At 36.8% G+C, this 26,670-nt stretch overlaps 1 protein-coding gene across 8 annotated transcripts in view; it reads right to left on the bottom strand.

Annotated features, from left to right (window-relative positions):
* PCCA (propionyl-CoA carboxylase subunit alpha) overlaps positions 1-26,670 on the bottom strand; it is a 389,666-nt gene that overhangs the window by 152,227 nt on the left and 210,769 nt on the right. For 4 of the 8 annotated variants that reach the window (XM_073795382.1, XM_073795384.1, XM_073795383.1 and 1 more), the window contains 2 exons: positions 5,602-5,704; positions 2,977-3,078 (listed from right to left, as the gene is read on the bottom strand). In XM_073795382.1, the coding sequence (XP_073651483.1) occupies positions 2,977-3,078; positions 5,602-5,704 (205 nt within the window). The remainder of the gene's footprint in view (positions 1-2,976; positions 3,079-5,601; positions 5,705-26,670) is intronic. The other 4 variants (XM_019920938.3, XM_073795385.1, XM_073795388.1 and 1 more) reach the window with 1 other exon arrangement.

Here is a 26,670-nt window from a genome sequence, read left to right as displayed (position 1 = left end):
AAAAAAAGAAAAAAAAATATTTAGGAAAATAAACTGAGTTTTTTAAAAAACCAAAGTATTATTTTCCTTGACCTTAATAATAAATGTTATTTTAGATCATTTAGATTTTTCTTCATAACCATTAGCACAAAAATTACATTGATATGCCAAAATTCAATAGTCTAAAGATTCTGATTATTCTTAAGAAGCAGTTTACAAGGTCCGTAAAAAAATGTCTATCAGGGCTTCCCTGGTGGCGCAGTGGTTGAGAGTCCACCTGCCGATGCAGGGGACATGGGTTCGTACCCTGGTCCGGGAAGATCCCACATGCCGCGGAGCGGCTGGGCCCGTGAGCCATGGCCGCTGAGCCTGCGCGTCTGGAGCCTGTGAGAGGCCCGCGTACCGCAAAGAAAGAAAAATGTCTATCAGTGGATCACTGTAACAAAGAATATCTAATTCAATATCGAGGATCATATATAACTTTTTTCTAGTTTATTAGTAGTTAACATGAAATATTGGACAAAAAATTTTTTTCAGTGCATGTACAGTGCTCATTTTTTCATCCTTGGGAAGGCCAAATTCCTAAGCTAATTTTCTTCACGTCAAGAGTACTCTGACATTTTTCTTCAAAGTGAATTGTCTTCAATATGAATTTAGTCCATCATCTTTAAGATAAACACATTATTCTTTTCTTTTATCCTGAACTATCTTGAGCAGTTTTGTGTTATGCAGAATAAAAGAGAAGTGGAAAACATCTTGGGAATCCAGAAGGGAATCATGAAAATATTATAGATAAAAAATCAATTTATTTTTTACATTTATGAGTTTATCATTTTAATAAGCTACATAATATTTCAACTTTGTATTTACCAGGTCGTATACTTCTTAATTCTGCTATTCATTCTGACACTTGTATTCAGTTAGAATAAAAACCTGGAACACATAAAATACTTTACCTTCTACTGCTTCTTCATTGCTTTCTTTATTTCCCCAAATTTTCATCCTCCCTACTTTAAAACTTTTTTCACTAAAATACTAATTTGCATTGGTTTGTATCAAATTTGTAATGAATTGTGACAAAAGGTGTCAGAATTTTCTTCCTTTTAAAGGCTAAATAATATTTCATTTCATGTATATAACATATTTTATTTACCCATTCACTTGTCACTGGACCCTTGGCTTGCTTCCACCTCTTGGCTATTGTGAATAAGGCTGCTAAACATGAGTGTGCAAATATCTCTTCAAGACCCCGCTTTCAATTTTTTGGATAAACACCTAGCAGTGGAATTGCTGGATCATATGATAGCTCTCCTTTAAATTTTTTGAAGAACCACAATACTGTCTTCCACAGCAGCTGCACCAAGAGTGCACAAGGGTTCCAGTTTCTCTCCTCCTCACCAGCACTTATTATTTTCTGGAGTTTTTGTGGGGTTTTTTTCCTTCTTTTTTTAATGGTGGCCATCCTAACTGCTGTGAGTTATCTTCAATTATAGTTTTGATTTGTGTTTCCTTAATGATCAGCAATGTTGAGCATCTTTTCATGTGCTTGTTGGTCATCTGTATATCTTCTTTGGAGAAATGTCTATTCAAGTCCGTTGCCCATTTTTAAATCAGGTTGTTTCTTCGGCTGTTGAGTTCTTTATATATTCTGAATAATATGGAAATATATCACATATATGCAAATATTTTCTCCCATTCCATGGATTGCCTTTTCACTCGTTGCCTTTGATGCACAGAAGTTTTAAATTTTGATGTAGTCTAACTTAAGTATTTTTCTTTTGCTGCCTATGCTTTTGATGTCATACCCAAGAAATTATCATCAAATCCAACATCATGAGGATTTTCTCCTATTTTCTTCTAAGAGTTTTACAGCTTTAGCTTTTACATTTAGGTCTTCAATAGATTTTGAGTTAATTTTGCATGAGGTGTAAGGTAAGGGTCCAACTTCATTCTTTTGCATGTGGATATCCACTTTTCCCAGTACTATTTGTTGAAAAGACTGTCCTTTCCTTATGGAATGGTCTTGGCACTCCTGTCAAAAATCACTTGATTATTGGGACTTCCCTGGTGGCAGAGTGGTTAAGAATCTGCCTGCCAATGCAGGGAACAAGGGTTCGAGCCCTGGTCTGGGAAAATCCCACATGCCGCAGAGCAAATAAGCCTGTGCGCCACAACTACTGAGCCTGCACTCTAGAGCTGGTGCTCCACAACAAAAGAAGGCACCACAATGAGAAGCCCTCGCACCGCAACAAAGAGCAGCCCCTGCTCGCCGCAACTAGAGAAAAGCCCGCACACAGAACAAAAACCCAATGCAGCCAAAAATAATAAATAAATAAATAAATAAATTTATTTTTAAAAAATCACTTGATTATATATCCAAGGGTTTATTTCTGGCTCTCAATTCTATTCTGTTGGTCTATGTGTCTGTCTTACTAGTATACCACAGTTTTGATTACCACAGTTTTGTAATAAATTTTGAAATCAGGAAGTGTGAGCTCTCCAACTTTGTTCTTCTTTTTCAAAATTGTTTTAACTATTTGGGGTCCCTTGAGATTCCATATGAATTTCTGGATTTTTCTTCTATTTCTGCAAAAACTCAGCTGGGATTTTAATAGGGATGACACTGAATCTGTAGATCGCTTTGGATAATATTAACATTTATAGCAACATTAAGTCTTCCAATACATGAACATGAGATGGCTTTCCATTTATTTGTGTCCTCTTTAATTTCTTTCAGCCACATTTTGTTGTTTCCAGTGTACAAGTCTTTGTTCTCTACGTCTTAAGTTTATTCCTAAGTAATCTTATTCTTTTTGGTGCTATTGTAAATTGAACTATTTTTGCTTTGTGTATTTTTAAATCTTACATAAATGGTATCATTAAGTATATATATTTTTCACAATTTTCTTTTTCATTATGATTACGGTACGTGAAATGTTTCACTATTATTATGGCACACTGAAGTGTAACAACATGTACAAGAAAGAAACATGATACCTTCAGGACAGCTGTCACAGCTAGGGAGGAAGAGGCAGACGGGATGATGTAAAGAAGAGATTTAGCTGTATCTAGGGGTGTTTTTCTGTTGTAATAGGAGACCTATAGAGCAGATTTGTACGTTTACTATATTTTCCTCATTTGAAATACCTTATAATTTTTAAAAAGTTTTTAATAAAAGAACTTTAGAAAACATGAACACATTACTGTGAGGTAAACAAATGTGTACTACCTCTTGGGTCATTAACCTGGACTGTCACCTCTAGACTGATTAATTTTCTGTTGATGTGGCAGAGGGTGACACTATTCAGCTTGTATCCTTTCATAGTACTGATGTCAAATGAAGCTCAGTCCAAATACAGTTAGGAAAAAGGGCTATACTATCAGTAATACTCCATTTTTATTAGGTTTGATGCTTCTGATAGTAGCTAAGCCAATACATACAGGAAGTAGTTTTTGATACTATATATCAAGGTGGATATTTTCCAGGGAAATTTTTAATGCATTAATTTTGATGTGTTTTTTAAATAAACCTACTTTCTTCATGAGCTAAAAAGTAAAACAGGGGGTAATTCTACAGGAAAAATTCAAAAGACACCACTTGAGCTGTCAAGCCAATGGTCTCTAGCTTTCCAACACGGAATCTGAAACAAGCCCAAAGAAATAACAGCTCTAAGAAGTAATCTGGGCAGTTTTCTTATTAAGGCAAGGCACTGCTTAGAGAAACATTGTATCAGAGTATCAGATTAAGAATAACACTTCAGTGGTGACTCAGTACAGAACTGAAAATTATGCTAAAGTCTACATTTTTGTAGAGTTAACCTTCCCTGAGGAAAATGCTACACTATAATATTTTTTACTATTCAATACATATAATTTGTTACTCAACCTGATGTACAGTTAAGTGTCCACTTACAAAGCTATTTTTTAAAATAATCAGATAGAAAGGAGGAACATAAAGAATCACATAAATTCATACAGAATGTATCATAAGACCACTGTTTAACTCTATCATAGTTTTCGTTTTAAGACAGTTGAGCGAAATATCTTTTAGTAACAAATGCTTTAGCAATTTTGGCATACAGAATGAATCACAAAATTTAAAGACAACCAAGGAGACCACCCTTAATTCAGGAATTAATCTCATTTACTTGTGACTCTGATGATCACATAGAATGTCACCTTCTCCAGTGTAACAGCCTCATACTTAACCTAGCACGCGGTAGGCATGTAATAAGTATTTGCTGAATAAATGAATTCTCATTAATCCTTGATGCAGTGTTTTCTACCTGGGATCAAGAATCTGCCATATACTTCGAGCCTCTCTGGGTGTTGTTTCAATGAAATTATATTATTTTGATTTTCATATCCTGCTTAAATCTTTTGATGAAAAGTCATTTTCCCCCCAATAATATGACATTTCAATGCAACTTAGCCATGAGAGGAGAAATGTAGATTAATATTCATTATACTAACTTATATACTACATATAATGAACATATAATATTCATTATACTAACATATAATATTCATATAATATTCATTATATTATACTAACATATAATATTCATTATATACTAACTAATGAACATATAATATTCATTATACTAACATTATAGTTAGTATAATATACTATTATACTAACTATAATATTCACTATACTAGCAGCTTCTGTGGGTTCATGCTGAAAGTATAAAAGGACCCAAGTTATAATAGTAACTCTTGGGAATTTCCTGGTGGTCCAATGGTTAGGACTTGACACTTTCACTGCTGGGGCCTAGGTTCAATCCCTGCGGGGAACTAATATCCCACAAGCCGTGTGGCCCAAATAAATAAATAAATAAATAAAAATAAAACAGTAACTCCTCATGGTATTTTTCTGGCAATCTTAAACCACAGAATTTAAACATGTCATTCATACCACAGAAGATCAATCTTAAACTAAAGCAGTTCTGTCATGGATACTATCCAAGGCGTTTAAGTTCTTCTAGACAAAAGGAATGTCACTGTCAGGTAAATTTACCCTAAAGAATGTCTCACAACATGAAATCTCAAGAAAATGTTATATGAGGCTTCAGATTACTTGTTTTAAAAGAAACACAGGGCTTCACTGGTGGCACAGTGGTTGAGAGTCCACCTGCCGATGCAGGGTACACGGGTTCGTGCCCCGGTCCGGGAAGATCCCACATGCCGCGGAGTGGCTGGGCCCGTGAGCCATGGCCGCGGAGACTGAGCGTCCAGAGCCTGTGCTCCGCAACGGGAGAGGCCACAACAGGGAGAGGCCCCCGTACCAAAAAAAAAAAAAAAAAGAAACACACCTATCATACATTTGGAATTATCATTAAAGATGCTCTTCTCTATAACAAAGGCAAAAGTATTACTTTTCAATAACAAAAGAAAAATGAATCAGGTGTCAGGAAGTGGGTTTAGAATGTGGCTAAGTCTGGGAATACATTTCCTCTTTAACATAAGAGACAAAAATTTCCATTTCCATTCAGCTTCCTAAAGAAGATGAAACAGATACATAGCTATGTCATAGATTCAAAAGATAAGACTCATGGAATATGTTAAAAATTGTTTTAAATATTCACAGGTAATTTCAAGATTATCAAAAATAAAACTCACAGAGAATGTTGGCCCACTGTTGGATGCTACGACAGTATAAACTTCATCATGCAATTTTACTGAGAGCTCCCAGTTGGCCACTTGTGGTTTTACAACAGGCACTCTGAAGTAGAAAGAAAAGAAAAAGAGTTAGTAATTTTATATTATCCTCTCTCAGTAAACTGATTTTCCTTTGACATTAAGTGTGCAGAGTAAAACCGCCAAACACTGCATTTCAGAACATTCTATTCTTGGAAAAAAGCTTTAATATGGAAACTAGAGAGATTAAAACCAAAAAAGAACACACACACACACACACACACACACACACACACACTCCAAAGACAACAGCAGTCATTCTGAAATAATTGTGGTACCATCACCTCGTCTATGAATTTGAGCTGCTTAATTTTGACAGTCCTTCAAAAATTAACCTCCTTTAACCAATGTTAATTTCTTTTCAATATTTGGTCATTGTTCAAGACTGTTTTTAAAACCTTACAATGCTAACCTTTACTTTTTTTCAGGTTGAGTTATAATTTGTATGCAAAAAACTGCACATGTATACAATTTGATGCATTTGGACATATTTATTCACTCATGTTACCATCACCACAATCAAGGTAATAAACATATCCATCACCTCCAAAAGTTTCCTTGTGTCCAATTGTTTTGTTTCAGTTTCTTGTTTGTTTGTTTGTCTGGGTGAGAAAACAACATCAGCGATGCTAGTCTTAACACACAGGTCTTTTCCTGTGAATGATCAATATTACGTGCTCCAGAAAAATTGGGACAAGCAGCCAACAAAAAACATTTTTGGAATACAAATGTTTCTCCCCAATTTTTAAAGTAACAAAATTTTAATGATTTCTGAATTAACCTAATTTAAGTATGGCATATTTACATTATTTATAGTTGTGAAGTAATACTGACTAAGCACTAAACATGCAGTATCAAGACTCTGGCTTAATTCTTATTTCTAAAAAAATGTTGCAGGCTACGTTTTAATATAACACCCCCCTGAATTTCAAACGAGTCTCTGTGTAGTCAATAAAAAAAAGTCATAGTCAAAAAAATTATGATTAGAATCAAATCACCTCTAGTCACGATGTCTAATGGAGGATGATTAATAAGTTTAGGTGAATATTTGTATGCAGCACACTACTTACTGAATTATTTTCTGAAGATGAAGAAAATGTTTTTAATACTACACAGATAAAAATTAAAGTTTAAAAAAATGCATAAACAAATCAAGACTAATGCACACTGTAGGTCTGGAAGATTCTTTTTTGGCAATTTGAAGAGGATTGTTTCAGAGGACAGAGCTTCATGCATGAGAGCTTGAAAGAACAACAAGGAAGGAGAGAAGAGGGACAGGAAGTGGGGGGAGAGAGAGAGGGAGAAGGCATATGGGGCAGAGAGGAGGGAAAGGAGGAGGGTGACTCTGCGATCCAGATTGGCCTCTGTTGGCGTCTTGTCCACAGGGCATTTGTTTGTTCATGTTTGTCTCCCCCATTGGCCTGTGAGCTCCTAAAAGCCCAAGATCATGCCTTATTTTATATCCCCAAACCTCAGCACAGGCTGGGGAGAAAGGGCTGAGGGGAAAGTGAGAAAGAAGCAGTGGAGCATCCACTAGGTGCTAAGCCCCTCACAGGAGACACCGTGTCTCCCCAGGGACACATTGTGAGCCACTGAAGGAGAGAGAGCCTTGAGCTCCCAGGCTCCCCCGGGCTGCCTGGGACTGTGTGGATGACCTCACTATGCTCACCTGGTACAACTTCAAATGAGGTTAACACCTCATCCTCTCAGGAGTACTGCGATGACAGAAACAACCTCATGGCTAGATTACTGTGCAGCCTGGCTTTCTGGACTCTGCTATCCTCGATAATTAGATCACTCTCCTGTTCAAGACTGTTCCGTGGTTTTCTATTTTACACCAGGTTAAACCTTAATTAATCAACCTATCATTCAAGTTTCTTAAAAAATAAGTCCCCACTCTTTGCATTTCATTTTATTTCTGATTATTCTCTGACTTGTACATCTGGCTGGGCCAAGGCCTGAAATTCCTTCACAAACCGAACTGAGCCAAGCTGTCATGAGTGGGGTAACCAAGCACAGTGGCTACAAGCTCAGGCGCCAATGACTTGCCGAAGTTGGCAGAAAACCCAGCTCCGTCATTAATCAGCTCTGACCTTGAGCAAAAGTCTGTTTCCTTACGTATAAAATTAAGATATAATAGCGTCTGCATCATAGTGATGTACTGAGGATAAAATTAAATAATGCATGTAAGTGTTCATTTTTATTACGATGATATACTCCTATACTCTTGTTCTCCCCCATAACTGAAATCTCATTAAGGAAACTTTAGATTCCTTCTCTCTGCTTCTCAAACTAACAGATTTTTCAAAAAGAATATTTATCTTCCTCACCTAATTATAGTACAAACTTCAGTGATCTCCCTTCTATTTAACCTCTATTATATGCTTAATACTTTTCACAATTCAGTGGCCCAATAAGTCTTTCAAGTAAATGTGGAGCCCAATTTCCCAAGAGGCTTCTTGGGAAGTTGTTGATCCTGACATCCTGTTCAAAAGCAGAACACATTTTCCCACAGAAAGCAATCTTACAGATGGTGGCGAGATGTAGTCGCCACTCTTTGGAACCTAACTACTATTTATTTTTCCACTGTTTTATTTTGATCCACATCTGTTTCATATGTGTTAGAACCTGCCCCAAGAGGACCTGTAGAGAGAGCATAGGCTCTTCTGAGTTGAAATGCTGAGGTCTGATCTCAGCCCGTTCTCTTACTAGCATTTTACCAGGAGCTCATTCAATCCTTTTGAACCAAAATTTCCACACCTGTAAAATAAGGATCAGAGCAGAGTTGGTGAGATAACAGGGGAAAGCTGCTGCTGCTTCTGAGCATACGACTCCTGAAGCAGCACTTTTCTAACCATATAGAAAGAGGCTTCTCTGTGAAAGCAAGACCTTGAGACACTAAGAAAAGACGGACAAACTGTGGAATCTCTTTATATGAGTTCACTCTTCTACAAACAAAGTTTGCTATGATTCCTTCTGGCTTTACATAAGTTTGAAAGTAGTTTGTTTTGTTTTGTTTTTGAATAAAATGGATGGGGTTGGGCATATATGCCCAATATAAATATCAATAAGCTCTACAATAGAAATAAACTATAACTATAAATAAAGATAATAATATATATCAACCTGAAAGTATATGTGCTCTATTTCTGCAAAATTACTGAAACCAGATTAACAAGAATTATTTCAAAACAATGAAATTAAGTCCACCAGCACAAACATGTCTATAATGATAATAATTACCTAAAGTTATATTTTAAATTTTAAAAAAGAATTTTATTTCTTCACTAAATCCAAAATAGTCTCAAAGAAGATTTTATGAACAACTCGCTGAAAGGGGGGGTAGGGGTGGGAGTCTTGGAGCTTTACTCAACTCACTGTAGTAATGATATACAGAAAACAGCCCCCTCTACTGAAGTGTCTGTCTAGTGAAACAGGCTGCCATCTGATCAAAAATTTCATCTATGTGACTTATTAGTTAACTGGAAAGCTGATACCATTTAAGCTACTACTTCAAAAACAAACAAACAAACCAGTAAAAAGGAATTCACATAAACAGCTACTCACAAAGCAAATCAAATAACAGCTCTTACCCAGACCTGTCCACTTTGATTATCATCAGTCAGCCAAAATGAATATGCTCAATTAAACTAAATTTTTCTACATTTTATGGTAAAAAGCTGTCAGCTGACTGTCACAAATGTTAATGCTAATACATTTAAACTTATTGGAATATTTTACTCAAAAAGGTGCAAGGAATACTAACTCAAGTATGTTGCTATTGCATGTCATTTGTTAAAGCAGATTTTGTGTAAACATAACTAACAGCATCTTTAGTTATCAAGGATTATAAGCATCTCAAAACCATAGTGTCAGACACTCAGAAATGCTGGTTTACAATTGTGCCATTACCTATTTAGGAGTGAAATACTGAGTTAAAACAATGTTAGTGGTCAAAGAATCATTAAGCAATCCTTCATCATAACTTTCACAGTGGGTGGTCTGTAAAATGATCAAGAATAATATGCTGCATTCCACGGCTGCAGAGGTCAGCTTCTGCATACAAATCTTTGCAAGAAGAAAAAGGCCTTCAGAAAAGTGGGCCATTCATCTGCACCAAGTTCAGAGAATTTCCAGCATGGTGAAAAGATATGTTATGCAAGCACATAGATGTATTCAGTGGGGGTAGACAGAACCAGCTACATGGAGACTACAAAGGAGCCCTCCCATGGCTCATGAATAAGTCGAGGAAATGATCAGAAAAAAAAGGAGAGAGATGTTTAGACAGATGGCCCACTTAAAATGCCTGAGACAGGGCATAAGCAATTTTAATGAAACTTTAGATCTAGCGTATGAATTGTGTCTTATTTCCTCCAGGAAAAAAAAAAAAACCCAAAGAAGACAAAAATTCAACAATTCGCTGAAAACCCCACTTTTAGCAAGTTGGGATGGAGGAAGAGTTTTATTAGTGTGATAAATTCACATAAAATTCTTCACAGAGCCATCAGCTATCAAAATGAATACACAAAGCATGGAATGAACAGATTAAAAGAATTTTAAACAGAAGTCTACTGCCAAACCAAACAAAAATCTAAGCCTTATTATGTGAGAACTTACAACACTCCAACATTAAAGTTCATCACTGCAGAAGAAAGATAAAAGCAGCATTTTCAGAGAACCTCTTCAAAGCTAGAACTTGTCATAGTGGAGGAATAGACTTCAGACTGTATGCAGTTTAAAATGTGTACATTAGAATGTAGGACACTGTGTAGAAGAATGTGTATCACAAAATAGTGCTAGAAAGAGTTAAGGAACATTACCAAGTCTGGAGTCTTAGCATTACACAAATGATATCTGAATCTACAAATGGATAGTATGACTTATAATCTTAAACAGATTTTAATATTATGCAAACCCTATTTTCTTCTTCCACCAGTAAGGGTTTATGGTTCTCAATTTGAACTTTGGGCACAACTAGTGAAGAAAGACAATGATGGTGGTGATTAACCATCACCCCTGCAGGCCCTAGAGTCTGACTGATTGATCACTGACCACAAAAGCTACATGACCTTTACAAGTTACTATACTCCTTGTGCCTCAGTTTCCTTGTCAGTAAGACAAAGACAATAAGAATACTTAATTCACGTGTTGATTAAATGAAGTAAAAGGTATAAAATGGTTAGACTGGTGCTTGGCACATAAAGGCTAAATAAGAGACACTATCATCATTATCATAATTTGGTGCAATATCTGAAGTCCACCTCTATTATTTCAACAACCTGTTATTCAATATTAATATACAATTTACATACAGTGAAATTCAAAAACCTTAAGTTCCATCATTTATCTTCCCCACAACAGTTCAACAATAGTGTCACATAAACAAACTTCAAAAATATGCACTCTCGTGTGTGGTTTTTGCCCACTATAATTCTTCTGAGGTTCATTCAAGTTGAATCATTCATTCTTTTTCGATTGCAGAGTAGTACTCTACTGTATAATACAAGCATACTAAAATGTGTTCACCCTTTTGTTGATGGGCATTTGGGTTGTTTCCAGTTTGGGACTCTTATGGAACAAAGCCGCTATAAACATTCTTTGTACAAGTCTTTTTTGAGGACTTACGTTTTCATTTCTTGTGTGTAAAAAATCTAAGAGTGGAAATTCTACAGTGAACGTATGTTTAATTTTACAAAAACTGCCAAACTGTTTTCCAAAGTATTAAAACATACCTATACTCCCATCAGCAATGGAGTTTGCTCCACAGCCTTGCCACCATTTGCCTGTGTTAGTCCTACTCTAGCCAGACTGGAGGCTGAGAAACCACAACTCTTCATATGCATTTCCCTTAGGACTAATAATGTTGAACACCTACACATTAGTGCTTATTGGCCACTTGTATTCAAGTTTTTGCCCATTTTGTATTAGGATGTTGGCATTATTATTACCGATTTGCAGGAGTTCTTTACTTCAGATAGAAAGCCTTTGTCAGATTTATGTATTATTAATATGTTCTCCCCCCTGTGGCTTGCTTATTAATTTTCTTTAAAAATCTTACCTTCAGGAGAATTTTTAATTAAAAAATTAATTTTTAATCTTTTACAGCAGTTTAAGGTTTTCAGAAAACTTCAGCAGGAGGCACAAAGATTTTCCTAAACATACCCTCACTCACCCCACCCGACACAGTATCCCTGTTAATTAACATCCTGCATTAGTGCAGTACATCTGTGGCAACTGATGAACCAAAGCTGATGCATTATTATTATTAACTAATGTCCACAGGGATCACTGTTTGTGTTGTACATTCTAGGGTCTGAACAAATGTATTAGGACATGTATCTACCATTAAGGTATCATACAGAATAGTTGCACTGCTCTAAAGAATCCCGTGCTCTACCTATTCAACCTCCCATCCTTACCCCCACCGAGTCCCTGACAACCACTGATCTTTACTGTCTCCACAGTTTTGCCTTTTCCAGAATGTTGTACAGCTAGAATCATACGGAACATAGCCTTTTCAGATTGGCTTCTTTTCGTTTAGCATTATGCATTTAAGGTTCCTCCATGTCTTTTGTAATTACAGAAGAAATATTCTTAAAGCAAACGCCATCATGCTAGAAGATACAATGATGTCTCATTTTAATTCCTAAAATTTGAACTTCTTTTACACCATCAGGAAAATAAATTCTTAAATATAACATATATAATGATTTTTAAAAATTATAAACAGCTTTAGTGACATAAAATTCACACATCATAAACTGAACTCACCTGAAGTGTACAATGCATTGGTTTTTAGTATATTCACAGAGTTGTGTATCCATCACCACAACCAATTTTAAAACATTTTCATAAACCCAAAAGGAAACTTTGGACCCATTAGCGGTCATTTCACATTTCCCCCTCTGGCCTATGCAGCTACTAATGCACACTCTATTTCTACACTTTGCTTATTCTAGACATTTCATATATAATGAATCATAAAATTTGTAGTCTTTTGTGCCTGCCTTATTTCATTTAGCATAGTGTTTTCAAATTTCACTCATGTTGTATGAAGTATCTCATTTATTTTTATTACTGAATAATATTCCCTTCTACAAATACACCGCATTTTATTTAACATTATATATCTATTAATCACTTCATGGACGTTTCCACTGCCTGCTTATTATGAAAAATGCCCACTATGAACATTTGTATACAACATTCGTGTGGACATATGGGTTAATCTCCCGTGGGTATATATAGCTGAGAGTGGAATAGCTGGGTCATGTGATGCTGTCTTACATTTTGAGAAACTGCCAAATTATTTCCAGGTTTGCATCATTTTACTCATAAATTTCCACCTGGAATGTATAAGTGTCCCAATTTCTCCACATCATCAGCAACACCTTGTTATTGTCTTTTTGATTATAGTCAGCCTAGTGTATGTAAAGTGGTATCTCATTTTGATTTTGATTTGCATTTCCCTAATAACTAGTGATGCTGAGCATCTTTTCATGGGCTTGTTGACCATTTGTATGTATATCTCCGCTGGAAAAATTTATATTCATTCCTTTGCCCATTTTCTAATTGGGTTGTCTTTTTTATTATTGAGTTATAAGAATTCTTTATATATTCTAGACAAAAATCTCTTATCAAATACATGATTTGCAAGTATTTTCCTCCATTCTGTAGGCTGTCTTTTCACTTACTTGATGCTGTCCTTTAAAACACAAAAACTCTTAATTTTGATGCAATACAATTTATCTATTTTTTTTCTTTTGTTGCTTATGCACTTGGCTCTTACATAAGAAATCACTGACTAACCAAAAGTAACAAAGATTAACTCCTATGTTTCCTTCTAAGAGTTTTGTAGCTTCGCTCTTAGTTTCATGCTTTTTTTAAAAGTTCATTTTTGTGCACAGTGTAGGGAGGGATCCAACTTCAATTTCTGACATGGAGATATCCAGCTACCCCAGCAGCATTTATTGAAAACAATTATTCTTTACCCATTGGATTGTCTTCATAATACCTGTTGAAATCAGCTGATCATACTGTAACAATTTATTTCTGGACTCTTAGTTCTATTCCATTGATCAACACATCTACTATTCCTATGCCAGTACCACACTGTCTTGATTACTGTAACTTTGTACTAAGTTTTGAAATTGGGAAGTATGAGTCCCCCAGTTTTGTTCTTCTTTTTTGAGATTGGTTTGGTTATGCTGAATCTCTTGCATTTTCGTACAAATTTTGGAATATGATTATTTCTGCAGAAAAACACAGCTGGGGTTTAATAGGGATTGCATCAAATCTGTATGCCAGTAATATTAGGTCCTCTGATCTGTGAATGTGGGATGCTAACCCATTTATTTAAATTGTCTTTATTTCAACCATTGTTTTGTAGTTTTCGGTACACCAGTCTTACACTTCTTTTTAAAAAAATTTTGTGCTTAAGTATTGTATTTGGTGCTTCTGTAAAATAAAATTGTTTTGTTAATTTTATTTTTGGTTGTAACACCGCTATTGCATAAAAATAAAATTGATATTTATATATCATTCTTATATTCTACAACCTTGCAAAAGTCATTTATTAGTTCTAATAGGTTTTTTTTGTGAATTCCTTAAGATTTTCTACATACAAGATCATGTCACCTGCAAACAGAGATAGTTTTACTTCTTCCCCATCTTGATACCTTTAATTCTTCTTGCCAAACTGCCCAAGCTAGGAACTCTAGTACAATGTTGAAAAAAGTAACAGCAAATTTCCTTGTCTTATTCCTGACCTTAGCAGAAAAAACATTCAGTTGTATACCACTAAATATGATGTTAGCTATGGATTTTTCGTAGATGGCCTTCATTAGGTTGAGGAAGTTCCTTTCTATTCCTAATTGGTTTTGAGTGTTTTGGTTTTTTCTTTTTTACTAGATTTATTTATTTATTTTGTCTGCATTGGGTCTTCGTTGTTGCATACAGGCTTTCTCTCTAGTTGTGGCGAGCGGGGGCTACTCTTCGTTGCAGTGCACGGGCTTCTCATTGCAGTAGCTTCTCTTGCTGTGGAGCATGGGCTCTAGGCACACGGGCTTCAGTAGTTGTGGAACGCGGGCTCAGTAGTTGTGGCTTGCGCGCTCTAGAGTGCAGGCTCAGTAGTTGTGACGCACGGGCTTCATTGCTCCGCGGCAGGTGAGGTCTTCCTGGACCAGGGCTCGAACCCGTGTCCCCTGCATTGGCAGGAGGATTCTTAACCACTGCACCACCAGGAAAGTCCCTGGTTGAATTTTTTTATCATGAAAGGCTGCTGGATTTTGCCAAACATTTTTCCTGCATTTATTGAGATAATTCTGTGATTTTTCCCCTTTACTCTATTAACATGATTTGTCACATTGATTGTTTTTTGGATGTTAAACCAACTGTGTATACGTAGGATAAAACTCACTTGGTTATGGTATATAATCATTTTATATATTCATGAATTTAGTTCGCTAGAATTTTGTTGAGGATTTTTTGCATTAATATATATGAGGGATATTGGTCTTCAGTTTTTTTTTTAACATCTTTATCTGGATTTGGTATCATGGTAATACTGGTCATGGAGAATGAGTTGCAAATTTTATCCTTCTTTTCTATTTTTGGAAGAGTTTGTGAAAGATTAGTATTAATTTCTTTCTAAATACTTCACTGAATTCACCAGTGAAGCCATCTAATCCTGGGTTTCTTCTTTCTAGGAAATTTTGTGATGACTAATTCAATCTCTTTCAGGTCTATTCAGATTTTCTATTTCCTCTTGAGTTAGTGTCAGTAGCTTGCATCTTTCTCCAAATTTCTCCATTTTATCGAAGTTGGCATGCAATTGTTCTCATTATTTCCTTATAATCCTTTTAATTTCTGTAAGGTCTGTATGTATAATCCCTATTTCATTACTGATTTTAGCTATTTGAGTCTCTCTCTCTCTTGGCCAGTCTACCTAAAAGTTTGTCATTTCTGCTGATCTTTCCAAGGACCAAATTCTGCTTTTACTGATCTCTTCTATTGTTGTTCTATTTCTATTTCATTTATTTCCTCTCTGATCTTTAGTATTTTCTTCCCTCTGCTTGCTTTGGGTTTAGTTTGCTCTTCTTTTCCTATTTTCCTAAAGTGGAAGATGAGGTGACTGATATTAGATCTTTTTTAATATGTGTTTACAGCTCTAAATTTCCCTCTAACCACTGCTTTAGGTGCATCCCATAAGTTTTTTTTTTTTTTTTTTGGTGGTACGCGGGCCTCTCACTGTTGTGGCCTCTCCCATTGCGGAGCACAGGCTCCGGACGCGCAGGCTCAGTGGCCATGGCTCACAGGCCCAGCCACTCCGCGGCATGTGGGATCTTCCCGGACCGGGGCACGAACCCGTGTCCCCTGCATCGGCAGGCGGGCTCTCAACCACTGTGCCACCAGGGAAGCCCCTCCCATAAGTTTTTGAATGTTCTGATCTTGTTTTAATTCATTTCAAAGTATTTTATAATTTCTTTGTGATTTCTTCTTCATCCTATTAGTTATTTAGGAGTGAATTATTTCATTTCCACAAATTTGTGAATTTCCAAAATTTTCTTTTTTGTTGATTTCTAATTTCATTCAACTGTGGTTGGAGAACATCTGTAAGATTTCAATCTCATTGAATTTATCAAGGCTTGTTCTAGCATATGACATGGTTTATCTTGGAAAATGTTACCCATGCACTTGAGAAGTTGCATGTTCTCCAGTTGAATGTCCTGTTCTAAATGGATAACTATTAGATCTATTTGGTTTACAGTGTTGTACAAGTCTTCTACTTCCTTGTTGATCGTATCTAGTTGTTCTATCCATTACTGAAAGTGGGGTATTAAAATCTCCAACTATTATTGTTGAATCGTTAATTTCTCCTTTCAGTTGTCTCAGTTTTGCTTCATATATTTGGGGATTGCGTTATTGGGTAACATATACATTCAAACTCATTATAGCTTTCTCAAGGATTGATTGTTTTATCATTATAAAATATCCCTCTGTCTCCAGTAACAATTTTTGTCTTAAAATTATGTTGACTGATATTAGTATTATTAATAATAATTATACTAGTATTACAAACATAGTATGTCTGATAACTCTCTCCTTTTACCTTCAGCCTACTGTGTCTTTGAGTCAAAGTATATCTATTGATGAAAGCATATAATTTGATCTTTTTTTTTTTAACGACCTTATTGGAGTATAATTGCTTTACAATGGTATGTTAGTTTCTGCTTTATAACAAAGTGAATCAGCTACTGATCTTGTTTTTTATCCCCTATACCAATATCTGCCCTTGACTGGGGTGCTTATTCTATTTATTGATATGTTAAATATACTTCCTCATTAAGCAGGATTTATTTTTTGCTTTTACATTTACTTTTTGCTTTCTATCTCGTATCTTTTTTGTTCTTCTATTCCTACATCACTGTCTTCTTTTGTTTAAACAGATATTTCCTAGCGTACCAATTTAATTCCCTTGATGTTTCATATACTATTTTCAAAAGCTATTTTCTTAGTGGTTACCTTAGGGATTACAATTAGCACCTTATATTTAGCCACCATAGTTTGGATTAATGCTAACCTAATTGCAAAAGGATATAGAAAATTTGCTCTGATATAGCTTTGTTTTCCCTACCGTTTGTCTTCCTGTTGTCATACAAATTATATCTGTACATATTGTGCGCCTATCAACTTAGAACTATAATTACTGCATTATGCAGTTGTCTTTTAAATCAGACAGAAAACAAAAAGATTACAAAGTAAAAATACATTTATATTGTCTTTTATATTTACTGATGTAGTAATCTTTAACCAGTGCTCTTTTTTTTTTTTTTTTGGAGGGTTTTCATTTTTGTTTTTAATGACTAACATTGCTTTTTGTCACTTGGTAACCAGTGCTCTTTTTAATTCACATGTATTTAACAGTTTCTGTTTAATGTCCTTCCATTTCACCCCGAAGAACTTCCTTTCATATTTCTTGTTGGATAGGTCTGCTAGCATTGGATTCTCTTGGGCTTTGTTCAGAATGTCTTGATGTCTCCTTCATGTTTACAAGACAGTTTTGCTGGATATGGCATTCTTTATTGACATTCCTTTTTTTTTTTAATTCTTCAGCACTTTATATATACCATCCCATTCTCTTCTGGACAACCTGGTGATGTCCAGAAGAGAATGTGAGCTCTTAACCTTATTGAGGATCCCATTTACATGACGAGCCATTTTTCTCATGCTGCTTTTAACATTCTTTTTGGGTTTTGACAGTTTGACTATGCTGTGTGTAGGTGTAGATATCTTTGAGCTTATTAAGCTTCGTGTTTTTTTTTTTTTTTTTTTTGGCGGTACGCAGGCCTCTCACTGTTCTGGCCTCTCCAGTTGTGGAGCACAGGCTCCGAACACGCAGGCTCAGCAGCCATGGCTCATGGACCCAGCCGCTCCGTGGCATGTGGGATCTTCCCGGACCAGGGCACGAACCCGTGTCCCCTGCATAGGCAGACAGACTCTCAACCACTGCGCCACCAGGGAAGCCCTAAGCTTCTTGAATGTGCAGATTAATGTTTTTCAACAAATTTGGTATGTTTTCAGTCACTTTTTTTTTTAATAATTCTACGGCATTTCTATTTATTGACTGATTGATTGATTGGCTGTGTTGGGTCTTCGTTTCTGTGCAAGGGCTTTCTCTAGGTGCGGAGAGCGGGGGCTACTCTTAATCGCTGTGCGCGGGCCTCTCACTGTCACGGCCTCTCTTGTTGCGGAGCACAGGCTCCAGACGCGCCAGCTCAGCAGTTGTGGCTCACGGGCCTAGTTGCTCCGCGGCATGTGGGATCTTCCCAGACCAGTAACCCATGTCCCCTGCACCGGCTGGCAGACTCTCAACCACTGCACCACCAGGGAAGCCTGCAGTCACGCTTTCCTTAAATATTCTTTCTGCTCCTTTATCTTTCTTCTCTTCTGCTTCTGGGACTCTCAGCATGTATGTTGGTATATCTGATGGTGTCCTAAGGATCTCTGAGGCTCTGCTCATTTTTCTTCAGTTTTCTTTCTGTTCCTCACACTGGATAATCTCAATTGATATGTCTTCAAATTTGCTGATTGCTTCTTCTGCTGCTCAAATCTACTGTTGAGTTCCTCAGTGCATTTTTTCACTGTGGGAACTGTAATTTCATCTCTAGAATTTTTATTTGCTTTTTAAAAAAAATCATTTCTATCTTTTACTGATATTTTCTATTTAATGAGATATGATTGCCCTACTTTCCCTTAATTCTTCATATCGGGTTTCCTTCAGTCCTTTCAACAATTTTTTTTTTTTTTTTTTGCGGTATGCGGGCCTCTAACTGTTGTGGCCTCTCCCGTTGTGGAGCACAGGCTCCGGATGCGCAGGCTCAGCGGCCATGGCTCACGGGCCCAGCCGCTCCGCGGCATGTGGGATCTTCCCGGACCGGGGCACGAACCCATGTCCCCTGTAACGGCAGGCGGACTCTCAACCACTGCGCCACCAGGGAAGCCCCTTTCAACATATTTTTAACAGGTTATTAAAGATCACTGTATAATAAGTACAACATTTGGGCCCCTCTTAGGCAGTTTCTATTGACTTTTATCCTGTAAATGGGCCATACTTGCATGTTTCTTTTTTTTTTTTTTGCGGTACGTGGGCCTCACTGCTGCGGCCTCTCCCGTCGCGGAGCACAGGCTCCGGATGCGCAGGCTCAGCGGCCATGGCTCACGGGCCCAGCCGCTCCGCGGCACTTGGGATCCACCCGGACCGGGGCATGAACACGCGTCCCCTGCATCGGTAGGCAGACTCTCAAACACTGCGCCACCAGGGAAGCCCTGCATGTTTCTTTACATGTCTTGTAATTTTTTTTATTGAAAATGGGTCATTTAGATAATGTGGCACACCTGCAAATGATATTCTCGTCCCCTCACCAGGACAATCTGGACTTTTCCTCTAGCCATCTTCAGAGTTGACAATTATCTGTTTAATGTCTACATATCTCACTCTATTTTAAGCTTCCTAAAGGGCAGAAACTGTTTTATTATTACTCTAAGCCCAAGCATCTTATCACAAGGAGTACTATTTGTTATCTTTGGAACAATTTAATAACTCTAATTCTAAAGGTAGAAAGTTATCATTATAATACATATTCAGGAAATTACTCTAATGACAGTGACCTTTGTAAAGTAGATGATCAGGATATTGGTCATTTAAACCAATGTTATCTAGATTCAGGGCTGTTACATATGAACATTCAAGGTATGAAATTAGTCTGACACACTGTGAGAAAATAGAAATCCCAATGAGCACTAAATCATAAACAACTTTTTTAAAAAGTAAACTAAAAAAGTGGTTTAAAAGAAAAAAAAGGCAGCTTAATTCAGAGTTTATCCTACAGATTAATGTGAAAACTTCAGTGATTGTAATAATGGAAAATAAGGATACTTAAATAGCTACTATGCTAACATTTTTTAAAAATAACAATGTTTTCAAACAACATGGGTTACTAGTCTCTGCCTTTCCTTTTCTTACACATTTCTTTATATTTCTCAGAATATTCCAAATTTCATAAAATTTATTCACAGAACAAATTTTACTGAAACTATTATTTGGGATAAAGTTGAAAAGGTAGCTCTGTAAGTAGAAATTCAAATCTATTCAAATCAAAGAATCAAGATGTAAACACAATGCATTTTCAACGCTCACTAATATATAATACACACGCAGAAAAAAAACATTTTACTGAAAAATCATGTAATGTCTTCAAAAGATATATTTCTCCATTTGTACCAATTCCATTACTCTTGCATTTTTACCCAACTCAAAATCTCTCTAAACCACCTTTAAAGCTTTTTTTGAAACAAGGCTGAACATAAATACAAATATTCCTCCATTACCTATATAGCAAACTGCCTTACACAGATCAGATCACTTGGATTTTTAATAATAATTTTTGAATTATGTAAATTAATAATTTGACATTTTACTATGAATGCAGTGATAGTGTTGATTTCATTTCAATTCCAAAATCAAGGATTTCATTATCCTATAAAACATATCCAGAGTTCAAAGTATTTAAGGGGGGTTAAACAAAATGCAAACATTTAATGCAATATTAAGCATGTGAAATAAAAACTTGATGGCCTAAAGAAAGCATGCTATGCTGTTACCCTGGTGACACGTTAAAAAAGGGATTGTGAGCTGAATAGCTCTATGATATGAAATTAAAATGTTTCACATTGAACAATCCAAAATGAATTGGGAAAGGTTAGAGTAGAGGAGAGAGAAATCAATTCTCCAATGGCAATGGGTGAATGGGAAAGAAGTATGAATAGGATTTGCCAGTGGGGTGCAACAGCTGCCAAATATCCTGCAGCCAAAGAATTACAATAATACTGATGAAGTGTGCAAGAGCTTTTGGAATCATTGCAGGGAACAGAGTAATTCTCCTTCAATAATGAGGCTATTCAGTCTTCCATTCAGCTCTTACAGAATTAAAAAAAAGAAAGAAAGAAAGAAAGAAAAATATTTTAAAACGTAATATTTAGCAAAAAGTGTATAAATATGACATCCACTTAATATTTTGCGCTTAGTCTCAGGTTTCTAAATAGTCCAAGACACAGTCATATTAAGTAACTGAAAATATCACAACAGAGATATTAAAAAGTAAGGCTAGCGTAAAGGATGATGACGGAATTGACATTTTCTTTCCTCTTGGCGCTTTTAGGGGACTTACTTGCTTAAATGAAAGTAGATATTTCCAGAAGCATATTATAGCTATGTATGTTCATGAGCATACACCAAAAGTACTGTTGTTAATTATATACTTAGTTATCAGAACATCAATTTCATTGTCATAATGAAGTAGATTATCTGAGAACATAAATGAAACAAGTATGATATAAAAGTTGTCATTTGTTGTCACAGACGGTACAAATGTGTTAATAATTTGATATGTCCTTTTAAATTCAGAAATACTTAAGTAAAAGAATCAATATGCACTGTCCACAGTACTTGCTCTTCCTTGGGAATTACTTTCACATGGCTATTTTTTTTTCTGTTTCTTTCCCCAGTTATATTTCATTGATTATGATCATATTTCAAAACCTTAAACTTTTATCATCTAACTGAAAACTTAATAATGGGTGAATGAATTATAAATCTAAAACCAGGAAACATTCTTTTTTAACAGCAGGGAAAAAACACACACACACACACAGATAATTGCATCTGTCAGGTAAAAATCAGTAAAAAATTGATTCTCCATTTTATCAGGAAGCCAGACGAGGAAAGAAAATACCATACAAATGTAGACACAATGACTGTAATTCAAGTGACTGCACTTTCCCATTATGCTACTGTGACTAAAAGAGTTAAACTGATGGCAGGCTATGTAGCCAGTCAAGATACTAGATAATATATATGTTCTACTCAGTAGGAGCTCAAAGTGGTGGTTGTACACTGACTCCATACACCCAAAGTAATCCTCCACAAAAGTGAACGCTACATTTTTAAAAACCTTTCAGGGCAAAAAAAAAAACAAAAACCTTTCAGGGCTTCCCTGGTGGCGCAGTGGCTGGGCATCCGCCTGCCGATGCAGGGGACACGGGTTCGTGCCCCAGTCCGGGAGGACCCCACATTCCGCGGAGCGGCTGGGCCTGTGAGCCATGGCCACTGAGCCTGCGCATCTGGAGCCTGTGCTCCACAACGGGAGAGGCCACAACAGTGAGAAGCCCACGTACCGCCAAAAAAAAAAACAAAAAAAACCTTTCAGACTGAAGTCTTTCATCAGTATTATCACAGGCCATAGTGAAGGTGTTCCATTTCCTAAGTCTTTAACTTCTGCTCAAATATCAAGAGAGAAAATAGAGGGTTTACGTAGAAACCAGAAAGTAAAAGGGTCAGCCTCATGCAATCCAATTAGGATCAGAGCTGAAAAAGATTTCAGGAGGACTCATCCAATCCAACACTGCCATTTCTCAGAGGAGGAAACTGAAGTCAAAAGTTGAAGCATTTTGCACAAAGACTTTACCACCTTGATACTTAGTAGTGGTGCTGGGACCAAAATCCTGACTCCTGACACTTTACTCGGTGCTGGTTCCACTGCACCACACCAAATACTGTGACATTTCAGTGCCAGATGAAGGAGCCAAAAGAACCAAAGACGATACAATTTTCCTAGCCTGAATGACTGAATAGAAGGACTGCCATAAATAAAAGAAGCTACACAGAATTCTGTGTACACATCTACAGTGTTGAATAGACGTGGGGTGCACCATCGCACTCTGCACTGCCAGGGACCACCAATACCACATAGCCTAATGCAAATTAATTCGCAGATTTATCAATCCTATATGAGCAAGATTTTCCATTGTATGTTAATTTTTTTTAAGTACTAATGTTGCAGTCCTGGAAAACCACTTATTCAAAAACCAATACAGAGCAATGTGGACAACATAATAGTACGTAAAAAGAAAAAAAAGACACTCTTTCAAAGAGAATGGTCCATTTTCTGTAAAATCTAAATAATACATTAACTATATGTACATAAATATAGAAACCCTAAGAGTTGCCAGTACTTGCAGTCTCCAATTTCTCTCTTCCCATGTTTTCTTGAACCCTCATCAGTTCAACTTTAACGACCACGTCCCACTCAACATTCCTGAAAACTGCTTGTCAAGGTCTCCTATGACCCCCACATTGAGAAATTCAATGGTCAATAGTCATTCTCGTATGTGACATATTTCAGTTGAACACTCTTTTCTTCTCTTTGTTCTCTGAACTCCACCTCCGACTACTTTTCTATCTATCTCCTCTGCCGTTCCTTCTCAGTCTCCTTTGCTTGGATCTGCCTGATCTTCCTGACTTGTTAATGTGGGGTATCCCAGGGCAGGCCCAGGACCTCTGCTCCCAACTGGTCTCCCAGCTTCCACTGTTACCCCTTTTGAGGCATGTACATCAATGCAGGCACAATGATCTTGTTATTACATATGTCACATCAAGCTCTGCTTTGCTGAAGACCCTGCAAGGGCTCCCCATTCCTAGAAGACCACCTATCACAACTCCATCTCTACTACCCTATGGCTTCCTCCCTCCTCTCAAACTGCATTTGCCTCCTTGCCATTTCTCAAACAGGCCGACATACTTGACCTCAGGTGTTTTTTACATTAGCTGTCTCCTCTGATTAGAAGGTCCTTCCTCCAGATATTCACATGACTCACTCCTTTCCTCCTTCAGGTCTTTGCTCTAATGTGAATCTTCCCATCCTGCTAATCCAACCTGCCATCCACTTCGCTGCAATCCAAATTTAAAAACTACAACTAGGCCACCATCCACCCCAGGATGTTCTATATCCCTTCCCTGTTTTGTTTTTCACCGAAGTATTTATCATCATTTGATGTATTGCTACATCTGTTTTGTCTGTCTACCTTCTACTTAAATGTAAGCTCTATGGAGGCAGGACTTTTTTTAAATCATTTTGTTCCCTGCTTAATATTCTAAATTTTCTAACTCAATTCTTATAATGATCAATAGGTAATTTTAAAAGATGTGATTATATTTAATATCTGTATCTGACTTTCTTATTCAGTAAGGAATGGAAGGCTACATCTTTAATGTAAGAAGAAAGATTTCAAACCAATAGCTAATGTACCCGTTGATGTTGAAACACTCAAGGCATTCGAGTTACTCAGGAATAAAACGAGTATATATCATTGCCACTACCCTCGAAATAGAATCTTTGTCATCAGAGATTTTAGAAAAAGAAAATTAGGGAGGGACAACTAAAAGTTAATGAGCATCATGCTAAGTATTTATTATCTCATTTGACATTGACAAACACTCTTTCTTTAAGAACTGCTATTATCTCCACATTACAGGTGAGGAAACTAAGTCCAAGAGAGGCAAAATAATTTATCCTAAAATAGTAGCTAGGGATCAGCAAAACCAGGGAGAAATCCAAGTCTCTGGAACAAAAGGCTGTGCCCTTAAACATGAAACTATACTGGTAGTCCTAGCCAGTAGAACACAACAAGAAAAATAAACACTGGGCTGACCAAAAAGTTCGCTCAGGTTTTTCCATAAGCTCTTATGGAAAAACCCGAACAAACTTTTTCGCCAACCCAATATTACATCCCATACAAAGGAAGGCAGGGAGTTATTATTAGAAAATGTAGTGGTCACTTTAGTTGATTCCTCAACATCTGTTTCACACCAGAAAATTAGTCCCAGACAAACACGACAATCCAATTCCCTTTGCAGTGACTTTAGGAATGGGATGAGTTCTTTCTGGTCAATGAGAACTGAGAAGTAGGTGGTTGGGTAACACTTGGGAGAGATTTCCTCACTTCTTAGGGACAGACACAATCTGGATTTGACTCCTAAAACGTCTACAGCTATCCTGCTATCACAGCCTTCTGACAAAGCACAGAAGAAAGCAAGGCTAAGGAACTACAGAGAAGCGACATTAGCAGATGCACTTCCTGAGTCTTGTCCTTTCCGTTCTCTGAGCCTCCTGTTCAACAAAGATGTGTCGGTTTGAATAAGGGTTTCTGTTACTTGTACCCAAAAGCACCCCAAGTGATTGAGGAGGTTTTATGATTGCCATAAAACCTTTTTTGAAATCAAGTAAAAAGTTACTACAATGGCAGAGGTGGACCTGAACCAGAGTAAAGTAAGAGGAGGGTCGAAGATCAGAAAGGTGAATCCTGACCAGTGAACAACATTTGGATCTAAGGAAAACAGGCATTTTGACCAAAACTAAATGAAAGATTACTGAAACTAAATTTTTTTCTTTACTAGATTTTCCTCCAATCATTAGCAGTTAGTGAAACAACTTATTATACCAAACCACAATGCCAACAAAATAATTTTAGCTTCAAATAACATGAAGCAATTGTTTAACACAACTTTTAATGATTCATTTCTGTCAATAAAAGTGTTTAGGAAAAGAATGATTACAAAGAAAAATAACTCCATGCTAAGACAGTATGTATTTATGTAAAAACTTAATTCACTTCATTTACAGTCAAAGAAAAATTGTTATTGTTTCTGACATTAACTGTTCTCTTTTTCTAAAATACACTATCTTTTTACTATCCAAATACTATGGGTACATATTATTAAAGTTTTTTCCAAGTCATAAATGATGAAAGCGTAAAACCCATGGAGAAATTGGGAAAATAAGACCAGCAGCCAAAGCAAGCAGCACAAAGGAAGTGCTGCCGGCTCCTGGGTTTGGAGGCAGAAGAGTACGTGAGCACACCCATGACACAGCAACACGCAGCCACACCCGGAGGCCGACTTTGGACTCCATTCCCCAGGCAATAGTGAAAACACGACTGTGAAGCCAAAATGTGAAGAGCCAACCACTTTACACCAGCTCTGGTGTCAGGGACCTCTTCAGCAAATAAGCAGAAATAGCTTCGGTTCACTTTTGCCTAAACAAGATTACGCTTTGTCCAAAAAGACCAGTATATTTTGTTAAACGTTATAGGTCTCTGGTGGTAGCAACTTTACGGTAAACTGGCCTACTAGATAAACGATAAGTTCAATAGAAAATAAATGTACCAAAAATAAAATAGTTGTTTGTTATATAGGTAATATGTGCACAATTATCTACATAACTGAACTTTTGGCCCACATATTTTATGAATCTAACTTCTTTCCAAGTTCTAAAGGGTAATGAATTCAACAGTAATATAAGAGGAGGAAGATTCTAGGAAGATGACAGAATAGGAAGCACCAAGAATCTCTCTCCCCACCTAGACAACAGTCACACTGGCAGAATCTGTCTGATATAACTCTTGTGGAACCTTCAGAAGAAGGCTTGGGGGTAACTGTGTTAACCTGTGGTCAACTTCAGCTTTAGCACAGCAGCAGCTCCCCATCCCCCACTCCCAGCCTCCTGGGTGCAACTGTGGGTGTGTTCACTGGAGCAGCCTGCACACAGCTTGTGGAAGCCAGGGTGGGCAGAACAGAACCTGTCCTCCAAATACTAA

The sequence above is a fragment of the Tursiops truncatus genome, chromosome 18 (genome assembly GCF_011762595.2).
Source record: "Tursiops truncatus isolate mTurTru1 chromosome 18, mTurTru1.mat.Y, whole genome shotgun sequence".
NCBI lineage: Eukaryota > Metazoa > Chordata > Mammalia > Artiodactyla > Delphinidae > Tursiops > Tursiops truncatus.
Note: the sequence above shows the minus strand (reverse complement) of the source record. Positions and strands in the feature narration are given on the sequence as shown.